At 35.6% G+C, this 11,451-nt stretch overlaps 1 protein-coding gene across 1 annotated transcript in view; it reads left to right on the top strand.

Moving 5' to 3' along the window:
- PDE3A (phosphodiesterase 3A, cGMP-inhibited) overlaps positions 1–11,451 on the top strand; it is a 436,853-nt gene that overhangs the window by 396,197 nt on the left and 29,205 nt on the right. The window contains exons 11-15 of the mRNA XM_006866012.1: positions 4,670–4,783; positions 4,958–5,157; positions 7,091–7,294; positions 8,087–8,242; positions 10,856–11,111. Coding sequence (XP_006866074.1) covers positions 4,670–4,783; positions 4,958–5,157; positions 7,091–7,294; positions 8,087–8,242; positions 10,856–11,111 — 930 coding nt within the window. The remainder of the gene's footprint in view (positions 1–4,669; positions 4,784–4,957; positions 5,158–7,090; positions 7,295–8,086; positions 8,243–10,855; positions 11,112–11,451) is intronic.

The following is an 11,451-nucleotide window of genomic DNA, read 5'->3' as shown; positions in this document are numbered from 1 at the left end:
GACTCGACGGCACTTAACAACAACAACAATACAGGAAATTATTTAAAATATCTTGTATGTACTGAGAGTGTGTATTTATAGTAATAAATAATTACTAAACTTTGCATATCATTAATTATAATGAGCATATATAAAATTTTGTTGTTTTAACATTTCTTCAAAGGAAATTTGAGAGTACCTTTTTAGTATTTTTAGAGACTTTCACATCTAAAAGGTATTCTTCGTAATACCTATCATTCATGGTATTCAGGTTTGGGAGATGAGAGAATTGTCTCAGAAGTGTCTTGTGGTTATTTAGTTGCAGAGATTAGAATAATTTTGCTCAGTGTATGTCAAATGCAGTTCAGTGAAGCTACAGATGGTGTGCATCAATTTTGTAGCTAGATTATAAGGTAACACAGTACAAGCCAGATGAGTAGACAAATTACAATGTATATTGTATGTTCCAAAGAAAAAAAAGGTTAAAATGTTGCTTCTATTTGTTAGTCCATTCCCTCATCCTATGAAGCATTTTAGTATAGACAGAATTTTAAATTGAAAAGCTATAAATTTGAGTCTAGAAATCTATAAAATCTGCATACAACTCCAACCCTCCATACCAGCTCACTTCAACTCTGTGCTTGAGGGATAAGGAGAAAGCTGACAAAACAAGTGTATCAAGAAAGAAGAGGGAGATGGGAAGATTCTGAGAAAGAGGTAGGGTGTGTGATGTGTCAGTGTGTGCCTGTGTGTCAAGAGGGAGAGGGAGTGCCAGGTGGGCACAGGAATTGAAAAGAGGGTTAGGTGTTTGTCTAACATGAAGAAATGAAGGAAGAGAGATGATGAATAAAATTAGGAGAGTTCTGATAGCATTCTTTATCCCTCTCTGTTGCCCAACCTAGACAGTGAGAAGAGGAATACTTAGGTGTTTCTGTGTATCACACAGAAACCTGTTGATGTTGTCCATTGGCCTAAATAGCTCTTTCCTAGGTGTTTTTGCTCCTGGGTTGGGTCACCAGAGGCTTAATGAAAAAGACAATAGAGAGGCCGGCACCACACACAACTGTTACACATAAATCCCATATCTGTTGCTGTTGAGTATATTCCAACTCATAGCAACCCTACAGAACACAGTGGTACTGCCCCTTAGTGTTTCCAAGGGCTCCTTTACTAAAGTTAAGAAGGCAGCCTATTTTCCATTCTCCATAAATTGTAGGTAATGATATAATTCTGCTCATGATTTAAACATATTTGGTCGACTATTGTTTCTCTTAAAACTTTTGAAACTATAATAATAAGCAAAAAGAGTCTTATTTTTTTAACTGTTTTATTTTGAATTATGTAATAGTTTACATGGGAGAACATTAGCTTTACATTCATCCTATCGTATATCGTTACATTGCCATGGTTATAATCCCCTCCATGCATCATCAACCAACCAAAGGGTATGCTCTGCAAGCCTGCCCCCCGGGTCAAGCACACAGTCCCTCTCCTTCTCTGGGTCTAGAGTCCCCAGCCACTCCATCTCTCCATGTCATTGTCTCTGCCTTCATCTCTGGTGTCACTGTTTCTCTGGGTAGGGTCCCGCACTCCGCTCTTCTTCCTTGATGGTCCCAGGGGCCTCCGTTCCTGTCCTACAAAGTCAACCACTTCCTTCCTTTTGCTACAAAATGTCTACCTTTACATTTCCAACCCTCACAGTCAGTCCTGATATTAATTATTCACTATTGTACCACATGAGTGCTGTCCCCATCTCCTTTCATCGGTCTTGCCCAGATGGATTAGATACTACTCAATGGAGATTATACCTTCCTCCGTGCTCTCTGGATCTAGGCTTCCTCTTGAAAGCTTGTAAGCCAGTCACTTCTTGCCTTTGTAGTACCCACCCCACCCTCATTTTAGGAAGCCAATATCCAAGTTGTCCATTCCTGTCTACCCTGTGTATTGAGTGGGTGGGAATGATCCTCACTATAAAGATTTGTTCCCTCTTTTGAGCTACTGCATCCATAGGTGTAGGTCAAGTTCATCAAACTGTATCAGATTACTCTTTTTTTCCTCTTATTTCTTCTTCTAGTTAAGCTCTGATCATCCAGCCATTGAAGCCAGGTCAAGTGGGTATTATCTGCAAGTGTGGGTGTTCTTGTAAGAGTCTGTTATTTTAAATATATTATATCTAATTTTTAAAGCAAGATCATACTGTTACTTTTGTTGTTGCTAGTTGCCATTGTACCAATTCTGAGTCATGGCAATCCCGTGTGTGCAGAGCAGACAGTTCCATAGGGTTTTCAAAGCTGTAACTTTTGGAAAGCAGATTGCCTCTGGGTTAGTTCAAACCAGCTGTTTGGCTACTAGTCAAGTGTTTTCAATACTAGCCTTCTAAAATGAATTTGGAAGTTTTCCTTCTGTTTTATTTTATGAACTAAATTATTGAGATAAAAATGGTTTGCTCCTTCAAAGTTTGGAAAACTCACCAGTAAAGTCACTTGAGCTTTGGAGTGGAGACAGGACATGGAACTGTGACAGCTCCGATCTCCAAGTTCCCTTCTACATGTTTTTGTCTATTCCACATCCCAACCAGACTGGGGAATACCCTGATACTGGCCCATCCATCCTTGTAATGCTCAACTTCTGCTCAGGTTCTGTAACTTGAATGCTAAATAGTAATTACTTTCATGCAGAAACTCAGTCTTCCTAGTTTAAAAAAGGAAAAATAAGAGAGCTTGACAAAGAAGCTTTTCTCAGTAGTGGTACCCTCTGCCCAAGCCATCATTTTCATCCTGTGCCAGGTCATACCACTACCTTTGCCTCCCTCATGGCTCAAAATAGTGTTCCTTTTATCTATTCAATCCTATCCCTACAGATGGAGCATTGATTTTGGAGAGAGCTTGTGATCTTGTTCTACAGCAGCAATTCATTTTCTGTGAATACTACTTATCAGTAATTGCAAGCTTAATCTGACTAGGTCAGATACTATAAGGTATATTTCTGTGTGTATGTGACCCTCATGATTACATAAAATAGGTATATAAGTATTATCTCCACATTTTCATTATAAGGAAATGAAACTGATCGTTTTAACTAACTCATTCAAGTAAATAAATAATAAGTAACAGAGCAAGGACAAAATCAGTTCTGTCCCAAGTCCAGAAAATACTAACATGCTCAATGTAAAATGTAATTGTCTTAAAATACTTGGGGTATTGTGTACTCAGAGATATATACCCAAATCTTAATAAAATTTCTCTTTGAAATGGTGGTGGTGGTGGTGGTGGTGGTTATGTGCCGTGTGGTTGATTCCGACTCATAGCAACTCTGTACAGGGTTTCTGAGGCTGTAAATCTTCAGGGGAGCAGAAAGCCTTATCTTTCTCCTGCGGAACAGCTGGTAGTTTCAAACTGCTGACCTTGCAATTTACAGCCTGATTTTTAATCACTGTGCTACCAGCTCTGTAATATTAGTATTTATCTCTAGCAAAGCCACAGGATCACAGGTTTTGATAGTTCTTCCTCAGGACTCTAGATTTGTTTCTCAAAACTGCTGAAGAAACCTCTGAAAACTCTCATCTGGGCTCCTTGATTGAATTCCTGTGGTGTTTATCTAAGATTTAGTTGCTTGTCATCACTTAAAGATTGACTCCTAAGAGTTTCCAGAAATGTAGGAAATGAGTTACCGTCTACCCATCATCCACCTGCATGTTACAGACTCTATAAATCTTGTAATTTTCTTCTTCTTCCCTTGACAAGAGCCAGAAACAGGAGCTTCCTCTGTATCACCATTATTCTGGATCTCTTGCATTTTTCACCTCTCATCTGTTGCGAATTATTCAAAGAACTAATCTCTGTTGGTTGGTAGAAATAAAATGTATAAAGTTAGTATATTTATGCTAAAGCAGAAATACCTGGAAGAATGGTACCAGAAAAGAGAACACTGAAAGTTTGATCACGGTTCATTAGAAACTGAACTGCCCATTTAGATGGGATCTCCTGCTCAGGTTGTTTACTTGCATAGATTTTGCTCTTCTAAATGGCTCAACTTCCTACACTCTCGTTTCAAAGAGGTTTTAATTTTCTACTTAGCATTTTTCCTAGAGCTATATTTCCAACTTAGAATTTTCAGATCAGAAAACATAATATATTTTGCTTTGTGGGTTTAATCTACATATTAAAAAGTATTGTTTTTATTCTTATTTTAATGTTTTAAGTTTGATTCACTAAAGTAGTACATTTTATCAATCAATTATATTTGGGTGGCATTTGTCAGAGATGGAATATTAGATGGTAAAGGCCATTGGTTTCACTTAAAGTATGTCATAAGTTCTTCTTTTATTCTGGTCCTCTGCATAATCTTCTTCAGGAGCATAAATAATTGGAAAAATAAGCATTACAATTGTTTCACTGAGAATTTCCTATGTGTTTAAGCTTCTGGTAGACTATGGATACAGATTTTTCCAATTCTATCATCTGTATGCATAACGAATGCTATGAAAAAATTTTAAATCTTGTTCTTGTTACTATGGATATTATGGCGTTATGGAAGAGTAATCAAAGAGTATTTTGTCCTGTAAAGTTTGGCTGGCTTGCATTGTGGTTTTAAAATGCTAGGAATTAACTGATTATCCAGCAGGTGGCACTGTTAGTCCTTGGACGCCAAAGTTCACAGTTTAGTAACTGTTCCTTTGCATTGGTTACAGATCATAACAGAATCCATGCCACTGACGTCTTACATGCTGTTTGGTTTCTTACTACACAACCTATTCCAGGACTCTCAACTGTGATTAATGATCACGGGTCAGCGAGTGATTCAGGTATTTTATAAAGAGCAGTTGCGTTCCCTTGGGAAAGACTTGAAGCAAAGAGCATTTGAGTTTTTACCTTTTTTTTTTTTTTTAATTTTATTTTTTATTTAAAGAATGTCAAAGTAAATAACAGTTTAATGTTTTTATTTTTTTTTATAAGATTTCTATTGCTTCTCTTCTCAGATTCTGACAGTGGATTTACACATGGACATATGGGATATGTATTCTCAAAAATGTATAGTGTCCTAGATGATAAATACGGATGCTTGTCTGGGAATATCCCTGCCTTAGAGTTGATGGCATTGTATGTGGCTGCAGCCATGCATGATTACGATCACCCAGGAAGGACTAATGCCTTTCTGGTTGCAACTAGTGCTCCTCAGGTAAAGATATTTTAAGTTTTGATTAGTAGAAAAAGAATTCAATATAGGTATTTCTCCAAAAAAATTTAATTTTATAAAATTGAATTCTAATAATCATGAAGTAAAAGCAAGCCAAAAGTATATGGTCAAACTGTATAGAACTCTGATGTGGTACTGTAGGATAAAGCATTTGACTGCAAAGTCAGTTTGAATTGCAAAATCAGCAGTTCAAACCCACTTACTGCTCCTTGGAAACCTTATACAGGGTCACTCTAATTTGGAACCAATTTGACGGCACTTAACAGCAACAACATACGCCTAAATTATATGGTGTAGTGTGGTAGGACGAGCACTGGACTGCAAGGTTGGCAGTTCAAACATGCCAGCTATACAGAGTCACTATGAGTCAGGACTGACTGACTGACTGACTGACTGAGAAGTGTTAAGTGTCAGCACTTAACAACAGTAACAATAATATCTAATCATAGACAAAATTATTAGCGACCATGCTGATTCCAAAAATAAGTCATAGTTTGTTTCAAGACACTAATAGTAGGTACACAACTTTCTTTGTCACCTATGGGAGGCCTTCTCAATTCAAGAAAAATGATTTGAATTAGTATCAATGAACCTCCTTAAGGAAGAGAATCAAAACTACACAAAGTCCCTTTCTGTAAAGATTAGAGAACCAAATCTTTCTTTGAGTTTTAAGAAAGAATGCAAGTCTTCTTTGTACATAAATCACACTCCTTTAAAATATTTTGTCATAATTATGATTCTTATTATGGCCTATCAATTGGTCAATGAAAATGAAAAATCAGTTCACTTTATTAGATGAAAATTTTCTACATGAAGATAGATCCCAAAACAATGGAGAACTTTAAATAAGTTCATCTTTATGTATTTTTAGTCAAAGCCAAATCTGTTAGTAGTTTGATGAGAATCAAACTCAGCCATTTCCCCCCTTGATTTGCACATGTTAATAAACATCCCAAGATCATGTGGTCTTCTTTCTAGAAGATTTAGAGGCCAATCTGGTACCATATTTGAGTATCTTTTTTTGGTTTGGTTTTTGTTATTTGCCTTACTGCCACCTTTCCCCATAGCCTCTTTTACAGCCTTGTCTACAATGTTCCTCTAATCTTTGTACAACATAAACTGTCCTAATATATTTTTCCCACTACTAACTGTATCTTTTTTCACTGTGTCCTTTAAACACCAGAATTATTTTCCTTAAAGATTGCTAGGCAAATCCTCTTCCTAGCACAGTTTTCGATTCAGATTATCTATACACTTTATGCATTTTTATGTACTCGAATATTAATTTTCATCTCTCCCTTTTTTCCCCACTCTGCAGCCGGTCTTCCACACTAGTCTTCAAATTTCCTGTAGGCAATTTCCTTTTCTTAATGGGGTTTTCATTTGTATTATTAGACTTCCAAGCATATAGATGAATAACATGCTTATGGATGATTATGTAGTAAGAAGGATTTAATATATGTTTCTCAGGAAGTCTATTCATCCTTATTAGTTTTATACTCCTATGTGTAATTAACGTAATTCTTGTGCTACAAGCAGAATGTAACTGCATTATTTCTTAGAGAAATTGGTATGTTTAGATGCATACACTTTCAATGTTTAAGTTTCTGTGACCTACACATAAATCTTAAAAAGCTCTTTTAAGATGAGTTAGTAGTTCTCTCTTGTATGAGTTTAGAACAAAGTTTCAAGAAAAAGACCTTAACTTGCAAAAAGGAAATTAAACTGGAGAAAACTGACTTTCTTTTAGCCGCATCTATAGTAATAAGTGAATCTTAAATAACCAAGAGTCACAAGATTACATTTGTGAGTTTCATAAGAAAGAACAATATCAAAAGCATTGCAAATTCTCATTTATAAATTTTGTTTTGTTTTAATAAGTTGAACTCTTTAACTCTCTTACTTATTTGTCTAGGCGGTGCTATATAATGATCGCTCAGTTTTGGAGAATCATCATGCAGCTGCTGCTTGGAATCTTTTCATGTCCCGGCCAGAGTATAACTTCTTAGTTAACCTTGACCATGTGGAATTTAAGCATTTCCGTTTCCTTGTCATTGAAGCAATTTTGGCTACTGACCTGAAGAAACACTTTGATTTCGTATCCAAATTTAATGCCAAGGTAAGTAGACTTGTACCATTTCATGGCCATAATTGAAAGATGTCAAAAAACAAAAGTCTTGAACTGAATTTATTGCTGTTGGCTGTTCCATGTGAAATATGAAAATACAATGTTTAGTCAGAAACAAATATAAAAGCATTGACCCCAGTTTAGAAATCTAGAAGTTGAAGTGCTTTCTGTGTAAATTATACTTTGTGCTACAAAGTAGTAATAAGACTCTAACTATAGTTATGATATAATTCTCTTATACCTATCATCTTTGTCATTTAACACAATTTTCTCTTATCCCTCTGGTCTGTTAACATAAATTTCTGAAACAAACTTCCATACATTATATTCAAATCTTAATTTAAGGAAATATTATTTGTAGCTGCATACTTTAATGGCAATTGATAATAGAATTTATTGGTCAGTTCTATAATTAGTGGGGTCATGGTCTGGTACTGTAAAATAAGCCCTGTTTACTTACTGCAAGGTTGGTGGTTCAAACCCACCAGTAGCTCCTTGGAAACCCTACACTACATCACTCTGATTTGGAATCAGCTCAACAGCACTTAACAACAATAACATAATTAGTAATTAAATATTTTATCCATCATTGTTTATCTTCTTTTTTGGTGATCGCTTTTACTTGCTATCGTTGTAAGCAATTTAAACAACTGAGAAGTTCCTCAATACTTGTTATTCTAATCTCCACATGGTAGGAAGACAATGAATATGTTATTGTTTTCTCGCTTGTAAACATTTTCTTCCATTAAGACCAAACACATTTTAACTTTGTCCTTCAAACAGGTAAATGATGATGTTGGAATAGATTGGACGAATGAAAATGATCGTCTACTGGTTTGTCAAATGTGTATTAAGTTGGCTGATATCAATGGACCAGCTAAGTGTAAGGAACTCCATCTTCAGTGGACAGAGGGTATTGTCAATGAATTTTATGAACAGGTGAGTAACTGTTCAATCTGTCTTGGGATGGTGGTATGCCATGGAGTCGGTTCCAACTCACAGCAACCCTGCATAGGGTTATGAAGGCTGTCAGTCTTTACAGGAGCAGAAAGCCTCATCTTTCTCTTGCAAAACCACTGGTAGTTTCAAACTGCTGACCTTGAGGTTAGCAGCCCAACAACCACTATGCTTCATACTTACTTAATCTACTTGTGAACTTACCAAAGCTTTCAAAAGCCTTAAACTTCATTCTATTTCTTATCCATATTTATATCCAAAAATATACTGGCTAATTTTATCAGATGAGAGAAAATAACAGATGTAAAATTTGGACTAAACTATAACCATAAAATGCCAAAATCAAGTTTTCTGCGAACACCTGCAGTGGGGGAGATATTGGGATAATAGAATGACCTATTGAGATATTAGGCAAATCCTTGCAATGCTATTCTGTAGCCCTGGTGTAAAAGCACTGCAGGATAAACACTTGACCACAAGGTCAGTTTGAAGTGCAAGGTTGGCAGTTCAAACTCACCAGACGCTCCTCGGAAACCCTATACAAGGTTTCTATGAGTCCTAACCAATTCAACAGCATTAACAGCAACAATAACATAAATTTGTTTATGATAATGAAAATTAGCATTAATTTATGTGGAGGAATGTGACTCTAATGAAATCATTTACTTTTCTGATAAAACATCAGTAAATGATAGGATTTTTTAAAAAGGCATTTTATTTGACATGATAATATGAGAATCAAGAGACTACCAAAAGAACTACCAAAAAAAAAAAAACATTGATTATCTTCCCTACATTACTTTACATTGATCATATTATTCTTGAAGATTTATGCTCAGTGCTATGAATTCTTAAGAAAAGTTTGGAGGTAATGGAACATGGGCAAAGGACAGAGATCAGTGCCGTAGAAGAACTTAAAAGAAGTGAAGATATTTACCCTGGAGGAAAATAGAGGTGATGTAGTAACCAGCTTCCAGTATTTAAAAGACTGATATACAAATTCAGCATGAGGTTTATCATTGCGTTCTTGTGGAGATTAAAAAAGATTAATTATATAAAGTATGAAACACAAGGTCTAATTTATAAAAAAAAAAAAAAAAAAAAAAAAAGATTTCCCTCCCTACTTACCAAAAAAGGTCATGAATATGAAAATCCTTTAGAAAGTCCTGGTGGGGTACTATAGGATAAGCACTGGACTACTAATCACAAGGTTGTTGGTTCAAAATCACCAGCTGTTCCTCAAAACCTTATATAGGTTCACTGAGTCAGAACGGACTCCACAGCATATAACCCTCACCACCACCATAGAAGTTATAGGTAGATAGATTTAAGCTCAATGTCAGAAAAAAATGTATATTAGTCAAGGTATCTTAAAATTAGATATTTTTTGAAGTAGTAAATTGCTTGTCACTGGAATATTTAAACATAGATTCAGTAGACTTTTATGACTTTAGGTAAGATTCTTGTACAGAATAAAAGTTCATTTTATTAATTATATAATTTAAAAAATAATGTATTGCCATTGAGTTGATTCTGACTCATAGTGACCCAAGGAGCAGCTGATTAAGTTTGAACCACCGACCTTGAGGCTTGCAGTCCAGTGCTGGTCCTACAGCACTACACCAGTAGTCCCAGGAATTGGATTAATTTGTAATAATTCCTGAAATCCCTGAAACTGAATGAAATCCTTAAATTTAAAAATATAGAAACTATATTTACAATCCCACAATATAAACATAGGGTTGGTTACCTGTTGGGCTGATAACCACAGTGTCAGTAGTTCCAATGTGCCAGCTGCTCTGTAGAACGATGAGGTTTTCTGCTCCTGTAAAGATTCACAGCCTCAGAAACTCTATACAGAGTCACTGTGAGTCAGAACTGACTCCCCAGCACAAAACCCACCACCACCACATAAGCATAGTCACTTTTTATATTCCATCATTAATTTTGATAGATAACTTCTGGTGTACAATCTCTTTTTTTCTGAACTATTCAAAACTGTTCAAATTAATGTAATACTACTTTTAAATATGTAGATAAAAACTGAATATCAGAAGCCATGTAATCCAAGAAGATAAAATTCAACATAAATCTAGAATGAAGTAGCAACATTAATTGAGCAAAAACTTATTTTAAGCATTCTGAGAGTCAGGTGAAAAAATGAAATATGATAGACTAAGTATTTTCTGGGTTACAAAATCTCCTCTTTTTTTATATAGGTGAGAACAAAATATCCCCAGCTCTACATTTCATGATGCATTTATATTCTAACATAAGGGGTACTGACTATGTGAATAAAAATGTCATCAATTGAAACACTGAGAACCACTTCTTATATTTTGTCTTAATAAAAAAGGCAAAGCACTAAGCTCATCAGAGTGGGAAATGCCAACAAAACATTTCTGCAGGAATCTTAATGATTTGAGTAAAATCACTTAGCCATCAAGTATAGAGGGAATTTGCACACGAGTGTTTGGGTTCTTTTATATCTACTTATTTTAAATGCTAGTTAAATATTTTCTTGACTTGCATTTTTGACTTTTCTTGTCCATTTAACTTTCTCAGTAACTACTCATGCTAAATTCCTTGTTCTAGGGTGATGAAGAAGCCAGCCTTGGACTGCCAATAAGCCCCTTCATGGACCGCTCTGCCCCTCAGCTGGCCAATCTTCAAGAATCCTTCATCTCTCACATTGTGGGTCCTCTGTGCAACTCCTATGACTCAGCAGGACTAATGCCAGGGAAGTGGGTAGAAGACAGTGATGAGTCAGGAGATACTGATGACCCAGAGGAAGAGGAGGAAGAAGAAGTACCAACTGAGGAGGAAACCTGTGAGAATAATGAATCTCCAAGTAAGTTATAAAAACAGTTCCTAATGTGCTTTTCCTAGGTATGTCATGTTTCTTGGGTTTAGATGAATGTTATGCTTTACATAATTATATATGTAACTACAAATATTATCTGCTTGATTTGATTCTGGGTTGCCTTCCCCAGTATCACAATGATAGAAATTATATACTCTGGAATCTATAGTCATACTATATATCCTATGAGACCATGTTTTGTCATGAAGTAAAAAAAAAAAAAAAATGTTAATTGTTATTAGGTGCTAACAAGACTCAGCAATACTCAGCATAGCAGAACGAAACACTGCTCAATCCTGTTCCATCCTCACAATTTTTGTTAAATTTA

The sequence above is a fragment of the Chrysochloris asiatica genome, unplaced genomic scaffold, assembly GCF_000296735.1.
Source record: "Chrysochloris asiatica unplaced genomic scaffold, ChrAsi1.0 scaffold00086, whole genome shotgun sequence".
In the NCBI taxonomy this organism is placed as follows: domain Eukaryota; kingdom Metazoa; phylum Chordata; class Mammalia; order Afrosoricida; family Chrysochloridae; genus Chrysochloris; species Chrysochloris asiatica.
Note: the sequence above shows the minus strand (reverse complement) of the source record. Positions and strands in the feature narration are given on the sequence as shown.